At 53.4% G+C, this 17,832-nt stretch overlaps 1 protein-coding gene across 1 annotated transcript in view; it reads left to right on the top strand.

Annotated features, from left to right (window-relative positions):
- Positions 1-4,981, top strand: part of XYLT1 (xylosyltransferase 1) — a 275,010-nt gene extending 270,029 nt beyond the window's left edge. Inside the window, exon 12 of the mRNA XM_037507547.2 lies at positions 1,673-4,981. Within this exon, the coding sequence (XP_037363444.2) occupies positions 1,673-1,995 (323 nt within the window). The 3' untranslated portion in view covers positions 1,996-4,981. The remainder of the gene's footprint in view (positions 1-1,672) is intronic.
- The last annotated feature ends 12,851 nt before the right edge of the window (positions 4,982-17,832 follow it).

Here is a 17,832-nt window from a genome sequence, read left to right as displayed (position 1 = left end):
ACACAGGGTTAAGGACCCACAATCTGCGCCCCCCAACGGGGGGAACATAGTTTCTTTCATTGTTCTTATTCCAGATAACACTGCCAAGAAGATTGTCACACCTCATCTTGCACATCCTCATGACCTACACCCATAAACTCACTTCCCAGAGACAGGGTGTCCTGATCTCTTGATATTTGAAATAGTTTGTCTCCACCTAACCAATCGCAAAGCCAGAAAACATTCTCCCAGCCTCTGTTAGCTAAAAACACATTCAGGGCTGGGTGCCATGTAGCCAAAGACACAGGAGAGGGGTCATAGCTGTAGGGCAGGTCCCTGGACTCCTCACAGGGAGTGCCGAAGGAGCTCCGTGGACTTCGGCTAAGTGTCTGTGCTGAGCTACATTAAGATGTAGACTCACATTTTCTAGAAATGGAAGTCTGCTCCTCTGCTCCCCGATGAAACGGGCTAATGCTGTGCCAGTGGGGCCAGAGCCCACCCAGACGGGGCCAGCAGGGGGCCCCTTGACTATTCCTGAATCCTGAGCACCCCGAAGGATCTCCAAAGCCCGCAAGGAGGACAAGGGTGTCCAGACACAGAAAAGCAGAGACCCGGAATCAGCCCGCCTCCCAGTAAGAGAGTCAGGGCTATCCACTGGGTCCTGAGTTTTCCAAGTTTTGCTTCTGGGGTTTCTTAGAAAGGCGAGGCTCTTCCCGCCTGAGCCCTGGGACAGGCCAGGGACCATCACGCCCCCTGGGAGCCGCCCCCTGTCGTCAGGAATTGTATCGGTGAGCCGGGTTCCAGTGACAGGGAGCTCGAAGGTGGGAGCGATGCAATTTGTAAAATGATTCATCAAGAGTAATTTGCTATTGATGCGTCCCTGGTAATCTCAAGAAATCTGATGAGGTGGAATTGAGGAAAATTTAATTATAGAGGCAAGCGTCGAGGGCTGCTGCTGTAATGGCATTTCCCACATTAACCTCATTTTTCATAAGGGTTTTCTGCAGCAACCAGTGTTCAAATGTTTGTCAGCTGCTCTTTCACTCCGAGCGTCCTGCTGTCTGTCAGCTTGAGCCTCTGTCTCGCCACTCCCCAGCTTCCAGTCTCTGGAGAGGTGGAAACAAGGCGAGAACTCGGCACCAAATAGGGAACAGGCTCCAGCCTCCCGGCGGCTGGCACCGGAGCTGCCCTCCCTGCCCACCGGCATCAGGGCGAGAGGGGCGAAAGCGAGCTCTGCTAAATCACCTCCTTTCTCCCGCTTGACCGCCTCAAACCAGACACTTACCAGGGCTAGAAACAGCCTTATTTACTTGTTTACTGCCTTGGCATCAGCAGCCCGCCCCGCCCACACGTGGGACGTCCCTGACATCACGTCTGGTTCGTTCCCCACATGGACGCGAGCCTGGCAGCCGCAGGTGGTGGGCAGTTAGTAAATAGGTGCTGAAGGAATGCCTCGCACAAAGAAAGTGCTGGAAAATAAGCATCGAACAAGTGAGCCTCTGCACTATGGACGGTGTCTGTCAATGTCGGCCGTGCCCGGCCCGGAGAGGCAAAGGCCCTGGCGGGCTCGGCTTCCTCGTCTGCAGGACGGGGCTGCTGCGCGCTGGCTCCCGAGCCCGCGAGTGGAGCGGTGCTGCCGACAGAGGCGCCCCCTCCGCGCTTCTAGTGACCAGCTGTCCCCTTTGCCTTCCAGAGGAGGCCCTGAAGCTGCACAACGGGCCCCCCCGCAGCGCCTACATGGAGCAGAGCTTCCAGAGCCTGAACCCCGTCCTCAGCCTGCCCGTCGTCCCGGCCCAGGTGGAGCAGGCGCGCAGGAACGCGGCGGCCTCGGGCGCGGTGCTGGAGCACTGGCTGGACACGCTGGTGGGCGGGATGTGGACCGCCATGGACATCTGCACCACCGGCCCCACCGCCTGCCCGGTCATGCAGACCTGCAGCCAGACGGCCTGGAGCTCCTTCAGCCCCGACCCCAAGTCGGAGCTGGGGGCAGTCAAACCCGACGGCCGGCTCAGGTAGCACCGGGCACCTGGAGCCACCGTGGAGCTTGAAGGGAAAGCAGCCAGAGGGCCGGTGGGGCCTGGACCCAGCCTCCCCCCCACCCCCGGGGGTGCCTTTAGCCAGACGGGCTCTCCCGGCCATAGGCAGGAAGGCAGGCTTGGAGGCCAAGGCAGGGTCCGCCGAGGGCCTGCGTTTGGCAGGCTGGCCCCGGGGGTGGGGGCGGCTCAGTCCCACGCCTTGGTGGTCTCACCGCTTCTGGTTGATCAAGTCCTGCAGGTTCCTTGTCTTCCCGGCCAGTGACCTGACCCCACCCAGACAAGTGATTCTCAAGCTTTTATTTTGAGCAGCAGAACTTTGTTTACTAAGCGCAGGCGCAGGTGGAAGTTCAAGGTGCCGGCACGGGCCTCGCTGCTCGGCTGACGCTGGGGGGTGCGAGGTCCCTTCTCAAAGCTCAGCCCACCCGGCAGTCCCTTCACCAAGGGCATCTCCTAAGGTACCTCTCTAGACCCCAAGGGCTCTGCAAAACCCAGTTTGAAGAGCACTGCCTGACCGTGGGGCTGCTCTCGGGCCCTGCGTCTTGGAATGGCAGCCCAGGGACAGTCACGCGCCTGGGCTCTCCCAGGGAGGGGGCAGGCTCGGGGACCCCGGCCCTCCTCGGCCCGGCCTGGTCCGTCCGTCCAGGTGGGGCTGCGCCATGTTCCGGGCCCAGGGCACAGCAGAACAGGGACGATGTTGATGAGCAGGAGGTGTTCGTGGGCTGGAGCCAGCCACCCCCTGATCCTAGACACGGGGACCTTGGGGACCGTGGCCCAGACTCCTGGGCCAGGCAGCGAAGCAGTCCCCGCCCCGAGCCTGCGCCCTGGGGCTCGGTCAGCCCCCACCCTGGGCACTTACGTCTCGCACACGCGCACTGTGGGGACAGGCCAGCCCGCAGGGAGCAGGCTTTTCACACGCAGGAAAAAGCATCTCAGATTTGCTTTTGAGTCTCATGCCCGTCTTTACCCAGGGTGCCAACTGCGCGTCTCATACGCAGCGTGAAGGGGAAGCTTGAGTATCTGGATGTTCAGAACCTAAACAAGAGTATTGTTCAAATCGCTTGAGTTACCAGAAACCTGAGGGTTTCCTTGCCATGTCCCCCTCGGGGGGCCACCCTGCTCATCTGGAGAGCCCGCCCGACTCCTCCACAGAACCCACTCCCCCCCAAGCACGGGCTTCCCTTGGAAAAGCCCCACCCTGGTTGCAGACCCCGGGGAGAGCCGGCTCCGGGCCGGAGGGTGCCGCCGCCCACTGCCTGGCCCCGAAACCTGCCCACCCCCACCCGCCGGAGGCCTGTGCTGCGGGCAGTGGAGCTGCGGAGAAGGGGCACTCGAGACAGTTATTATTTATACGTTTTAGTCAATGACTAATTAGTAGGTGCTGTTTTTGCAGCTTGTCAATTGTGTTACTAACTGAAGCTGCCTTTATTCACAGAAGGCCCCCTTTTCTCCCCCTTCTTTCCCCGCCCCCATGTCTCTCTCCCCATCTCTCACGGTCTCTGCCCGTCTCTGTCTCTCTCGGTTTCTCTCTCTTGGTTCCTCTCTCTGCCCTACATTCTCGGGGTCCTCAGAGGAAGGCAGGGAAGTCAGACGCACCATGAGGAGGATGCTCGGACCCCTGGCTTAACGTGGGGTGCCTTTGAGAACACTTGGGGCCTCGCTTTATCTCCCACAGGGTGTTTAGCGGCATGTGGCCCTCCAGTTCTGGGGGGAGGGGAATTCCTGAGCCACCCCCACTCCCCACCCCCAGACACAGGGACTCTCAGATGGCACATTGCAGGTGGCACACTGGGCGGCCCTGCTCCCGCCAGTCCTGGCCTTGCCACCACAGGACGGGACGCAGGCAGCACCCCAGCCTAGGAGGGAGAGGTCCGGCTTAGGGCCATCAGAGCAGCCAGGGGAGAGCCACTCCCCACGCTCTTCCCGGGACAGGGGCTACGACAGGCCCGGGGGCCAGAGGCCACCACCCTTCTCTTGCCCCCGCCTGCCTCCAGCCAGGGTTTTCGCGGCCCGTGAAGCTGCGCACCGCGGAAAGCTGGCACTGTGGGCTCACGCCCCACAAGGAGCGGGGGGTGCCCTGAGCAGCCACGGAGTGTTCCAGAAGGCCCTCTGTTTGCGGACCAGAAAATAACTGCAGGTGTTACATCTGACGCAGAGAGAAAGCGGGAGCTGCAAACACAACCCGCGGCGATGTGAGAAGAAGTGCTCTTTCCCAGGGAGGAGTTTGACTTATTTTTTATCAGCCTGAGGATGATTTGTCTGTTAGAGGCCAGGCAGGCAGCCTTGAGCTGAGGCGTCGTGGGGGCTTCACAAGCTTGAGAACAGGGTCTCCGGAAGCCCTGTGACGTGCAGCGGCCGCGAGACTGTGGCTGAGCCCTGTAGGTCCCTGCGACCTCAGGTGGAGACTTGAGGGGTCCGTGTGTGGGGACATGGGGAGTCAGCAGGCCGCATACTAGCTGGCTTGCCCACCCAGCCCAGTGACGTCAAGCCTGGAACCCCCCTAGGGCAGGAGGCCGCCCCAGGTGCCACAGCCCAGGGAGCTGAGCAGTGTTTGCAGAAGCTCCAAACAACGCCCAGTGCTTTAAGCATCCCCACCCCCACCTTTGGAAAAAGACCTTTCCAACCTGATGTGGAGCCATTCTGACTTTTTCCCCATGGTGAGTTTAATCTTTAAGGGATATTTAGACGGAATGAGCGGGACCCCCAAACCCACCCTAAGGGGCGAATTGCAGCTACTCTGGGCTGGTGCCTGAGCTGGGTGAACCAGGCTTCCTTCCAGTGTCCTAGTTCAAGGTGCAAACAGTAGCCCTGGCTGAAACCTTGGCCTCTGCCCAGAAGGTGCCGAGTAGAGGGAAGCAGTGGCAGCTGGGTGTGGGGTGTGAGGAGCAACTAGTTCTTTGCAACCAAATTAAAGAGGATTTGGGACACAAGTGCCCCGGCAACACCCAGGGGCGGGGGGGGGGGGTATATGAAAAACAGCTCTGGCAAGGGCCTGCCAGATCAAAGGCACACACTATGGTCAGCTCACAAATGCCTATGATGTCCAGGACACTAACAGGTGCGTGAAGCAGTTGGTATAAGGTAATAGGGAGTGGTGGAGACTGTGGCTGGCTCTCGTGCACTTGAAAAAAAGAGCAGCTGCTGCTCAGCTGTAGCTCGTGTTTGCCTGTGAAAATGCAGGCACAGCAGAGCAGCATCTTCCAGAAGCCAGAAATTCAGATTTTTAGAGGGAATCGGATTTTTAAATGGTGGCAAGTTTTTTCATAGAGTGTGGGCAAGAGGACATTTCACAGTTCAGTCTACACTGCCAGCAACCTCACTCTCTGGGGAGATGGTTTAAAATGAGGTCAGTCACCGCCCTGGCAGAGGAAGAGCCGGCATTAAGAAAGGGTGGAAATAATAACTGCTGTTGAACTCTGAAGGGAACAGGAACCTCTTACTAATCTAATTCCAAAGAGCGGGTCTCACAGAGAAGCGTGCTGGAAGTGGCTTGTTCAGCTCTCCTGGCCCAGTTCAGTTCTGCTGAAGGGGACAAGGGACAGAATTTGCTGCCCCTTGGACATAAGGAGGCTCACATCTGCCCCGTCCACCCCTTCCAGCATCCCATCAGGCCCCGGCAGAGGTGTCCAGGAAGGGTCCAGGAGGAGGGGGTTGTGTCTCCAGAGCCGAGTTCTGGCGGCCACCTTGCCACACCTCTGGAGGCCTCTTCAGAAGCCATGCTGGGGCTGGGCTTGCTCACGGGATGTCCCCTCTGCTTCTGCCTCAGTTACTTACTTTGCCCATGGGTCTACCACAGGCGCTACCTCATTGTGTCTGCTGAGAAGTTTACCAGGGGGAGGGGGGATCGAGGTGTCCAAATCTGCTTGAGCTGAATGTACAATCTATGCAAATTCTCCGTGTCTCTCTGTCTCTCTCTCTCTGTCTTCGTCTCGCTCAGAAGTATTTTTTTTACCTGGCAAACAAGATACTGTATAGGCCCCTCTCCAGGCAGAGGGGCGTCTTTCACGCACCACAGGTGTCTCTCCCGCACGTTGTCTTTGGTTCTGTCCTGGCCAAGCCCCCTGCGGGGAGAAAGCGTCCCCTCTTCCTTCCACCGGGCCGAGAAGATTCCAACTGCCTCTGCCTGCAGACCCCCCTGGGAAGCAGCTTCCACACCTTGCCCCCCATTCCTCACCCCATCTTCTCCATTCTCCTCTCCTCCTGACTGGCTTGTCCTTCCTTCCCCAAACCCCTCAAAAAACAAACAAAAAAAAAAAGCCTTAGGTTTCTCCTTTTTGAAATGTGGCCTTAATGTTATTTTCGGAAAGCTGACCGCCCTCTCCCTCCGATCTCCACCAACACTAGCAGAAAGAGCATCTCGAAGCTTCTCCGTGGCAGCCTCCTCCGCCGGGGGCTGCCAAGCTGCAGCTTGCAGATGTGATAGAAATGGGTCCTTAGTGTCGTCTTGAAGAGACGTTGTCCCCTCTCTGTCCCGCGGGCGCCGTGGGGGCGCAGGTGTCGTCAGCTTCCCAGCGCTCCCCACCCCAGACCTGGTGACTTTCTGTCCTTCCTTCAAGGGTCCATCAGGAGAGTCTCTCCATGGAGCTCTCCGTCCTTCCTGCCTGGAAAGTGAGGACATGAAATTGCCCCGGTGGTTGGGTCATGTTCTCACCGGCCCAGGCTGTGGTCTTTGCAGCCGCTGCCCCTCCCATGGCTCCAGGGCTGATCGAGGCCAAAGACAACCCCAGGGTTTTCCTAGGAAACTCACCGGAGTGGCGCGCAGTTGTGTCTTCTAAGTCGTTCCGTACTTTTTTTTTTTTTTTAGAAAAAATATTATGTTGTCAATGGCGTTCGTTTGGGTATTTTTTTTTAGAGGCCTCACCGTAAGTTATTACCGCTCCCCTCATTTTTTTCAAAGACATGTGGTGATATAGTTTTTAAAAATAACTATTTTGTTATAGATCATAATATGCATAAAACTGTACAGAAATATTTTGTAATGTATTGATTTTAAAAAAAAAGAATCTGTAAATAAAGTTTTAAAAAAAAAAAGATAATTCCAATGGCACACACTGAAAGATGTAGATATTTTGCTATTTATTTAAAGGAGTATTTTAAGAGATATTGAACTATCTGAAATTGACCCGTAATCAAAGTCCCAGTCACGCGAATGCTTCTTCTCGCGGTGGAATGTGATTCTCGAAAAAACAATTGCACTAGCCGCCCAGTTTTGCACCTGTTCCGTCTTTTCATTTAGCAGAAAAACAACAAAATTGTGCCTTAGCTGTATTTTTTTGTCTAGGGGAGTTTGTTTCTGTCTGACAAAGCAAAATTTTTTGCAGAAAACAGTGGATGTATTAAAAATACTGTATCATACCAAAAAAGCTGCAGGTGTATATAGACGCTGTCATACTGTGTTTTCAGATGCAGAATTTTAAAATTAAAACAAAAAATACTGTCTTTCTGGAGCAGTGGCTGTGTGACTTCTCAGCAATCCCTTGTGTCTTCCCAATCTGGCCTGTCCTCCCTCACCTGCCCTGTCCATCCCCCATGGGGACAGAGAATTGACCATCCAAACTGGGATACTTCTGAGAATGAAAGGGGCCCCAGCTAGATGGAATTCTTTTCCTGCTGATTCTTTGAAATGTCACATGCCACCTTTTATTCAGAGAATAGTCATGGTTACTTAGACCGTTGGATTAATGGTTTTAAGGTTTTGTTCTTCTCTTTAGGGGAACCCTTTTTCAAGCAAAAAAATCATACAGTAAGCCCCAACGTATAAAGGACACTTTGAAGCGCAGGTTGGCAGAGCTACTGTAGTTGAAATCCAGCCTCAGAATATCCCCCCAGATAAGCCTTTGGTGGCCCCAGGGGCGGTGTAGATACCCATGCTTTAAAACCCATGTATCTGGAGGATGCAGCGAGGCCTATGGTTTGGTTGGCTTGAGATCTTCCTGCCAGGATGCTGGAAGTTTGAGGCCAATTCAGGAGAGTGGGACCAAAACAAGAATAATTGGCTCCTCCCCTGGTCTTGCACAGTGAGGCAGTATAGCAACATAGAACTGGGGCTAAAAGAGGGCCTGCCTAGCCTGAGGTCAAGTGTTGGAGAATCGATCTGTGCATTCATGTTTAGTTGGTCTGTCCCACTGCTTGGTCAGGGAACTTTGTACTGCTCCAACCCTGATGGCGAGAACCAGCCCGAAAACCATGAGACTACACCCTCTGTAGCCCTGGATCTGCTCCCTACTGGCTGTGTGATCATAGCAAGTCTTTCCTGCTATGGGGCCCAGTCTGCTCAGCCCATCAATGGGAAAATGGCTGCAGTGACCACTGAGGTCCCCTTAAGTTCACACGTGGAGGTACAAAGTCCTATTCCAACCCAGCGCCCTATACGGAACAGTAGTGTCAGAGCCTTACAAGAAAATATTCTCAAAACTTAATTTTTTATGTTCATATCTACATTAATCAGGGTTCTTTCACTAGCAAGTACAGTTACCCAACTTAAAGTCATTTACTCGGGAGGGGAATCTACTGGGTCATGAAACTACAGAAAGAACAACTAAAATGCAAAGTACAAGACCAAAGCAACAAACGGGGACTCAAGAACTAAACTGGAGCCTGGATTCTCTGGTTCCAGTTTGATCCTCTTCTCCCCTACAGACAGCTACCCCCACATGGCAGAGAGAGAAGATCCCAGAAGTCCCTGGTTCTTGTCCTTCAAAGTCCTTACACATACACAAATCAATGTCCTCTGTCTTCATTGCCAATGGAGATGGTTCTAACAAGAAAGACTGGGGCATCTGCCCAGCTCTGGGCCTCTCCTGGCACCAGACAGACAAGGCACTGTCATTGGCTGAGCCTGGATCCTGCTCCCACCCTTGGGGAAAGAGGGATGGGTAAGAAACTGTGATTGGCAGACTCATCCCAGTCATGAGACCCGAGTGGAAGAGGAGTAGATTCCCAAAGGGGGAGTATGGGGCTGAACAGACAAAAACAACAGATGTCCATCCACTTGCCACAGCCAACTCCTGGCTCAGGTGGCTTCTCGGCTTGCCAGTCCAATTCGTTTCTGCTCCTCAAGTGCCCAAATTGTCTCCGCCCAGCTCCTAGTTATCTCCCTAAGGAGCAGGGTTCCGGGCCTGTCTTGAGCAAATCATTCTAAATAAATATCATATGGATGGTACAGATGATTTCACCCTCACTTAATTAGTTGTGGAGTATTTATACTTAGGGGACAACATGATGGATTTCTCCTTTTCTCCTTGTCACTGGGCACAAGACTCATAAAAGAGACCCGGGTACATGCCCTTTGCTAATTATGGTGGCTGATTCTCCTTGCAGCAGAAAGCAGAGCCTGTGTGCCTGCAGAGAGCATCACCTTCCAGCTTTCTGGAGCATCACCATCCCAGGATCCCAGGCTCTCCTCGGAGCATTCCACTGCTCAGGCACCCAGAACTGGATGCAAGCAAATCCATCCATGATGTGGGGGGCATGCCTTGCTGAGCTGGAAGGTGGAGTGGAGGAGGTTACCCCAGTGGTAGGAAGCACTGATTGCAGAGAGGATGATAAGAACCATAGCAGATTAGGGTAGCACCCAGAGAAATGTGGAGAACATTTTTCAGATCACAAGCACCAAAGCTTAGCTCCTTCTAGCAATTTCCCAGTGCCGCCACCAAAATAAGGGCCCTCCTCCAACTCTGGAGACTTATTCTAGCATCTCCAACCTCAGTGTCTGTCTTTCATGAGCGTCTGCTGATTTAATTAGGGGTAGATGGTGGGCAGGTAGGTTTCAAGTGTCCAAAGATGGACTTGGTTGAATTCCAAGATGGAGAATTGCTCAGAACTAAGAACAATGACATTCTAAAGGTAAAGTCCTTCTTGCCAACTCTTATTTTCCAACCTTGACTGTTCACAGACTGCATCAGCAGACAGCGACATTAACCTTGCCATCAAGGAGTCTAGGATTTGTTCATCTAAGATGCCTATTGGCCCAAACCTAATTTTAAAGAATGGAAAGAGGAGAAGAAGGTACATCTGGGGTAAAAAGATAGGACATACCAGTCTGACCTTTATCCAGAAATTGCTCCATCCCTCAATGTACTATTTAGGGTTCTCCAGAGAAATAGAACAAATAACAGATATATATACTACAGATTATTTTATTATTACTAGAAAGTTTATTATGATGATAAATAAGATTTGTTTTTATAAGAAATTGCCTCACATGATTACAGACACGGATCTATCCCAAGCTCTGCTGTCAGCTAGCCGGAGACCCAGGAGAGCCAGTAAGTTCCAGTTTGAGTCTAAAAGTCTGAGAACCAGTAGACCCAATGGAGTAGTTTAAGTCCAAAAATAGTTGAGTCAAATTCTGAAAAAAGTTGATGTTTCAGTTCAAGTTTAAAGAAAAGGCTGAGGTTCCAGGTCAAAGCAGTCAAGAGAAATTTGCCCTCATAAGCAGGAAGGTCAACCTTTTTCTTCCACTTAGGCCATCAGCTGATCAGATGAGGCCCACCCCCATACAGCAGAGGAACTTGCTTTACTCAATTCAATGTTAATCTTACCACAACATACCCCAAATATCTGGGTACTCTGTGACCCAGTCAAGGTAACACATAAAATTAACCATCACACTCAATTTCTCTTGCTTTGTCATCGGCATTATATTGGTATTATAGCAGTACCTGTGATACAAATTGAAAAAGCACCAACCAACTCACATGGGTTTGCACTGACCCTCCTACTTACTGGTTGTTTGACTTTGGGCCAGTCACACAACTTTCCAAGGTAGAGTTTTTCCACTTGTGAAAAGAAAGAAATGAAAGCCAGAGGTAAACTTATCTCCCTTCATTTTGTAAAGCGTTTGTGCAAGAACGCGTCAGAGGCTCTCAGCCACACAGTGGAATCCCCTGGGGAGGTTTTCAAAATGTCAGTGCCGGGAGCCACACCTTAGACCAAGTCAATCAGAATCTCTGGAGGCGGGACCCAAGCGCCAGTAATTTTCAAAGCTCCTAAGTGATTCTAATGTCAAGATTGAGAACCAGAGATGAAATGAATGTGAAATCTTCCCCGAATGTTGGGGATTACATGATCACCCTGCCTGAATCAGCCCTTCCCGTGACAGGAAAACACCTGGCTTGAGAGCAAAGCCTCCGCACATACACACCAGCACCCACACGGCTCAAATCAGGGCCACAATAATAAAAGAGGTATAAACAGAAAAAAATCACAGTGTTCAGGATCAACTCAATTTTCCTAAAAATGTGACACTTAGGATTGCGTAGCCAAGACCTGGGAAGAAGCTACAAATATATCATGTACTCTCACCCCCAGGCTCCAGCCGGCTAGGCTTCGGCCATCTTAGACAGATCAGGCATTCTCTGGGAAGGAATGGGGGGCCTCCATCACCTGCCATCCCTCCATCCTCCAAGCCATTTAGCCAGTGACCCCCGACCCTGGTCCTTGCTCCCCACATACATGAGTGAGTCTGCCCGGCTCTGCCTTCCAGGGCCAACTGAGAACACGCAGAAGCTTGGGAAGCTTCCTGGAACCCACAGACCCTCCCTTGCCTGTCTTCCACTACAGCGCCTCAATGGTCCTGAGCCAATGAAGGGAGAGAAAGCCCAACATGCAGTCAGGGGTGCCCAGGACTTGGGCTGACGTTGCTCCGTGGCAGGCCTGGGGATGAAGACCCAGTCAGTCATTAAGCTTATCTGGAAATAGAATCAGGCCTTCTAGGTGCTCCCTACTCAGTGTGCTCCACGGAGCACCGTCTCAGCATCACCTGGAAGCACCTCAGGCTCCACCCCAGATCTGTGGCAGCTCATTCCTCGTTTCAACCCCTCAGGTGATCTGCACGCAGTCTGGGAAGGAGAGCTCTGCTCCTTCTACGTGTCCAGAATAGGTCATGGTTTCCATCGGATCATTGCTTACTGAGCACTGGGCAAGGCTACGGCAGCATCTAGGAATAGTGTTATGAATGGAAACAAGTCCTGATCCTCTAGGAACTTGTGGGGGAGATGGACAGCGACGAAGCTGCTAATGACTGCAGGAGGCCGTGAGCACGGTCAAGGGTGTCATCCTATGGTGTTCTAAAATGCGTCCACCGGTTCCTTGCTACTCGTTCTTTCAAGAGGAGGTGCTTAGCCCCTCCCTCTTAAGGGTGGGCTGAACTTCGTCACATCCAGCCAGCAGAACATGGTAGAGGTGACAGTAAGTCACTGCAGAGTCTGGGATGTCTCTGTCCATTTAGGCGGCTTTGACAGGATCCCACAAACTGACTTATAAACAACCAACGTTTACTGTGGACAGTCCTGGGGACTGGAAGTCTGAGGTCAGGTTTGCGTGACGACCCTCTTCCGAGTTACTTCTCATTGTAGCTTCCCAAGGCAGAAAGGAGAGGGGGTTCTCTGGAGCCCCCTACAAGGGCACTAATCCCACTCATGAGAGCTCTTCCCTCGTGACATAGTCACCTCCCAAGGCATTGAGGCTTGGGAACCCAACATATAACTTGGGGAACATAGACACTCATTTAACGATAGACACAAGAGGCGTAGTCCTGCTCTCTCAGATCAGTCACACGGGGCAGCTGCTGCCAAAGATAAAGATATCCAACAGCCCTAGGAAGAGGTCCATGGGGTGAGGACCCACGGCCTCCTGCCAGCAGCCACGCACGTAAACTCTCTCGAAAACACATCCTCCAGCCTCAGCCTCGCTCAGACTGCAGTTCCAGCCTGAATCACGACGACTCGGGAGAGCCCTGGAGACAGAGCCAGCCAGCTAAGCCACTCCTGGGCTCCTGACCCAGGCAATGCAAGCTAAACGTTTGTTGTTTTCAAGGGCTGGATTTGGGGGAAATTTGTTAATCAGTAATGAAGAACTAAGACAGGTGCCTGACACCCCTCGAGAACCCTCCCAAAAAGCTCTCGGCTAAGGTCTAAAGGATAAACAGGCAACAGAGGCAGGAGAGAGGGTTCTAGAAAGAAGGGTAACAACATGTGCAAGGGCTGCTGGGGGGTTGTGGTACTTTGCAGGAACTCAAAAATGCAAGGGACTCAGAAAGTGCAGATGGGGCAGTGACAGATGATGCTGGAAAGACAGCAGGGCCGGGGCCTCGTGGCCCTGAAGAGGAACATCTCCTCTTGAGGACCCTGCGGTGTTTCTCAGCACAAGGGTAATGTGGTCAGATTCAAGCTGTGTGGCATGTGTCTGGGTTTCTGGGAAGAACGGGTTGGAAGGGAGTCAAGAAGGAGTTGGAGAGCCCAGACAGCAAGCTGCTGAGCAGCCCAGATGGGAAGCCATGGCAGCTGGACCAGGGCAGGGCTCCCAGCAGCCCCTGAGTTACTGAGCCTGGAGCTGAGCACGCAGGCGTATTCCCAGCATATGGATCTGACTGGGAGCACAGAACTTCAGGGAGGGTTTTGAGGTCAAACGTGAGATCCCAAAGGAATGATTATGTATCAGGATGCTGGTCAGCACCCCCCAATATCCCTGGAAACCCAGCCTGTGAAGCAATGGGAATTTGGCCTTAGGGGGAGTTCCAAGGGAAAATGAGTCTAAGACGCCCCATTTGGGAGGTAAAAAAAGCTCATCTGTGCTTCCCTCCTCTCCAGAGATGACCTGTCCAGAGCAGGCGAATCCACAGAGAGAACGATTAGCTGGCCTGGGGCTGGAGGTCAGGCGAGATGGGGGTGTGGAGGGTGACTGCTAATGACATGAGTCTTCTTTTGAGGAGATGAAGATGTTCTTAAGTTGACTGTGGGGATGGCTGCCCATGTCTGTGAATAGACTAGAGATGGATGAATTCTACCTTACTATAGGATGTGAAATAGTATGTGTCTCAGTGAAGCTGCTTAAACAAAGAGGAGCTTTTCTCACACGTCACACAGATGATCAACACGTCAGTGGCCATGCTGCTTGACGTTCTAGCGCGCATTTACTTGAGTATCGCTCACCTATCACAGCAAGAATGTAAGCTTCCTGCGGACATGAGCTCAAACACAAAACTTTGTTTTATTCATCACTGCCTTCCCGGAGCCCGAAACAGTCAGACACGTAGCAGGTTGTGGGACCCCAGCCCCCTTGTTCTTGGGGCTATTCATTTCGGTGCTCAGCGTTCCTGCTGGCCAGCCAGGCACACGGGCAGGGGCCTCTCACCAAGGACAAAAGTCCTGGTACAAGGAACATACTGGGAAAGCAGTGTCTGCTGCAAACAGCAGGCAGATAGAGACTAGAGCTAATGTGCTTTGACCAGCAGGAACAATGGTCACTCCACTCCAGGTCACTCCACTCCAGCTCACATCCCTGCTAACCACTCCCCACCGTGCAGGACACTCCCCAGTGCTTGTCCCACCCTTGTTCTTCATTCTGGTAAACACGAGACCGCCTTGGGATGGGGCTGCACGTCACTTCCCTGTGCACCCCTCTCGGCTTGTCATTGCTCCCACCCACTCGGGCTCTGAGTGACCTCTCCTCGTCCTGTGCGCCGCCCAACGCCGACCGCTCTGCGAGGCAGCAGCAGGAGATAAAGCCATGAAGGATGCGTCTCTCTCTGCCCCACCAGCTGAGCATTTCCATCTTCTTTATCCACACTCTCTGCTTAGCAACTTTGCTTTCCTACATTCCAAGGGACGACAATAGCATCTGAATTGCCGGTCTCCTGGTGGGGGCGAAAGCAAGCTGGCGTCGACCAGCCCCTCCAGACGGGTGTGTGGCGAGGTGGACACACTAGGCCCTGCCCCCTCCCCCTCTGCTCCCGTGAGACTCTGATCACACCCCTGCCCCCTGGCACAGAGCAGGACAGGGAGCCTTTAACGCGAGTCTGCTGACCAGTGAAACTACGTTCCTTCTGCTCAAACTCTTTCCTTCTGCTGGCCGAGGGAACCGAGACCCTCCGGCCTCCGGGCACGCAGGCACTTAAAAAAGAGCCCACGAGTGAATGAAGGGACATCTTGACCAACTCTGCTAAGCAGCATCTGAAGCAAATCCACTCCTTGTTCTGGTGGGGAAAGTTGTCCTTCCAGTCTGGGGGGACACTGTCTCCCATAGGAGCAGCTGGAAGATTGGCCCGAGTGCCCTGTGCTCCCGGCCTCCCTGCAGACACCTCGTCCCCAGCACCCCCCTTTCTGAACTAGCTGAGTCAGCACCCATTAACACTCAGTAATTCGATTTTCATGAAATTGGACAAGCAGACACCGGAGTTCACTGAGCAGGAGAAATGACTGGAAACCAGAATGAAACACCGCCGCTGGCTTCGCAGGCTGCTAGGGTGGGAGGGGCCGCCCTGTGGGAACTGGGAGGTGGAGAACCGTTCAAGGTCATCTTGCCCGAAGACAGCTGTCTTCCCATCCTTGGAGGCTTGAGAAATGGGAGCTGGACTTCAGTGGATGAATCACTGCCTCCCCACCCCTTCTGCCTGGATAATTCCTGCTGCAGGAATCATCACGCACATCCTTTCATTCCACCTTGAGATCCGAGCAGGAAAGGACTCTTCCTTCGGATGGGTGAGGGCTTAAAAGCAAAAGGTGTTGGCTGATGCACTAATGAACCCAGAGTTGGTGAAGAAACCCTGGCAGTAAACTGATGAAGCCCCGAATTCCGAAGACAGAGTCGAGTGGCGATACTCGCTCTGCCAGTTACTCTCTGACCCCGTGCTCCTTGGCTGTCTCCAGACCTCAATTTTCTCATATGAAAATTAAGCAGCCGGGCCTCCCTGGTGGCACAAGGGGTTAAGCACCACACTATGAAGCAATCTGCAGCCTCTGCAGCACAAGTTCGATCCTCGGCTGGCCAGGGAGCAACCCACATGGCGCAGCAGGCCACTCCTGACTCGCCCACTGCTCCCCTCAGCAGTGTACTTCAGTCAATCTGCCTGTTCTGTTCCCCAATCTGTCTCTGGTGAATCCTCTCACCCCCTGCACCTCTGGCCTGTACCCCAGCTCTTGTATGCATAAATAAATCTTAAAAAAATAAAATTAAAATTAAGCATTCTCTACCAATTTACTTCTTGTTGCTAAGCAAGATAATGCATATAAGACACCTATCGCAGCGTCTGGCAAAAAGTATGTTCTTGATAAATATTAGCTTAAAAAAGAAACAATTCAAGCTCTCTCTATCATGTTTCATGAAAACACCAATACACACATTCTACCGGTAAATAACCACCCCAAGCCTTCATGTGCTTTCCCTGAATCCTCCCGAAGGAACCCCAGCTCAAATGCTGTGATCTGATTGCAGTCCAGCAGGTACGCACCTCTCAGCCTGGGCACCTTTCTTAAGTGCCTGCTGCACCCCAGGCCCAGAGGTAAGGTGCTAGTCATGCAAAAATAAAAGCTCCTATGGACTTGCAATAATGGCTGATGCAGAACAAAAGCTCAAGCAAGAAGGTGAAAGGGACCATCACGTAATACAACGCCCGGCGTTGGGTCTGCCCGATACCCCATGGCTGCCAGTCCCCAGCCTGCGCCATCTGTAACCTCGCCATGGCTCCTAGGGGTCCATGTTGGCGTCATCCTGCGAGTACGGCCTTTGTCACAGAGGGGCTGAGGCACCATCATTCTCTCCCGCGCTACTGCTTGTCTAGTACCTGCTACGAGTCAGGCACAGAAGGCACGACACTGCGCTTGAAATGGTTGTTAAACACACACATCCCCTTCCTCGGGAGCTTAGAGCCTGCTAGGGAGACAACTGCCAGCATCATAAACTTGTAAATAAAAGTAAAATTGCCACGAGGAAGCAGTGAATGGGCGCATACAATGAGGTAGGAATGTGTAATAGGAAGGAAGGAGCTGGATGAGCAGGTCTCCAGGAGACAAGGTTTGGGGGATTCCGGCCTAGCGGGCGTGAGGGGAGGGAACGCGGCCGGGGCGAAGACAGCAGCCCACGCCGAGGCCCTCGGATGGGGAGAGCCCTGCCGAAGGGACACGGTCAGAGCAGAGATGGTGTGACGGGGTGATCCCCAGGGAAAGGGGAGCTTCCAGGGTCCCTTCCCCACCCCGAGGAAGGGCGGAGCTGGGCAGGACAGGGAGGCCAGTGAAGGCGCAGGAGGGAGATCAAGCAGGTGACCTGCAGGAGGCGGGCGGAGCAGAGACCCGGGAGGAAACCTTCTCGGCTTCTCGGCCGTGGACTGTGCCGGACTTGGGGGACATGGAAGGAGACACTTGAGAGAGACAGAGACGTGGGTGAGAGACCCGCGGGGGGCCGACGGTGGCGGCCTTTCTCTTGACTCGGGTTGTGATAATCACCTGCTCGTTTCCTTCCGGACGGTCTGGCCCCGCCGCCCCTTCCCGTGGGTCCTCCAGAAAGGCTTGAAAGCTTTTGGGCCTCAGAGCTTTTGGGCTTGAAAAGCTTTTGGGCCTCAGAGGTCCTGCTTTGGACAACCCTGCCTGGCTGGGCATTGACCCATAAGGGGATGGGCAATCTGGGGTGTTTACTAGGAGGCTGTGTTCGCTGTGTTCCTTCTTTTCTCGTTCTTGCACGCGGACTGTATCGAAGAGATCTTCGGGCGGAGGTCTTCTTCACTAGAGTGTGTTTTGTTTTGATGGCGCAGATGGCAGAAACTATTTAGAACAGGCAGCTTTGGGGACCCCAGGTTGCCCCTCCTTCCGCCTGCTAACAATGGGAGGTTGTGGGAGATGCTGCCGCAGTGGTTAATAGAAACCAAACTGGGCCAACTTGGAGGTCTGGTCGGCAGGAGCCTGGAGCGGGGAGTGACTTGACCCTTGAGCGAAGGCTGGCAGGAAAGAGCAGAGCACAGAGGAGAGAGGCCGGGCTGGAGCCCAAGAGCAGGGGCCATCAAGGACAACCCTGCAGTCTGGGGCCAGGTCTTGGAAGACTTTGGTCT

Source organism: Talpa occidentalis, unplaced genomic scaffold (genome assembly GCF_014898055.3).
Source record: "Talpa occidentalis isolate TD23 unplaced genomic scaffold, MPIMG_talOcc4v2.1 talOcc4.12, whole genome shotgun sequence".
NCBI classification, from domain to species: domain Eukaryota; kingdom Metazoa; phylum Chordata; class Mammalia; order Eulipotyphla; family Talpidae; genus Talpa; species Talpa occidentalis.
Note: the sequence above shows the minus strand (reverse complement) of the source record. Positions and strands in the feature narration are given on the sequence as shown.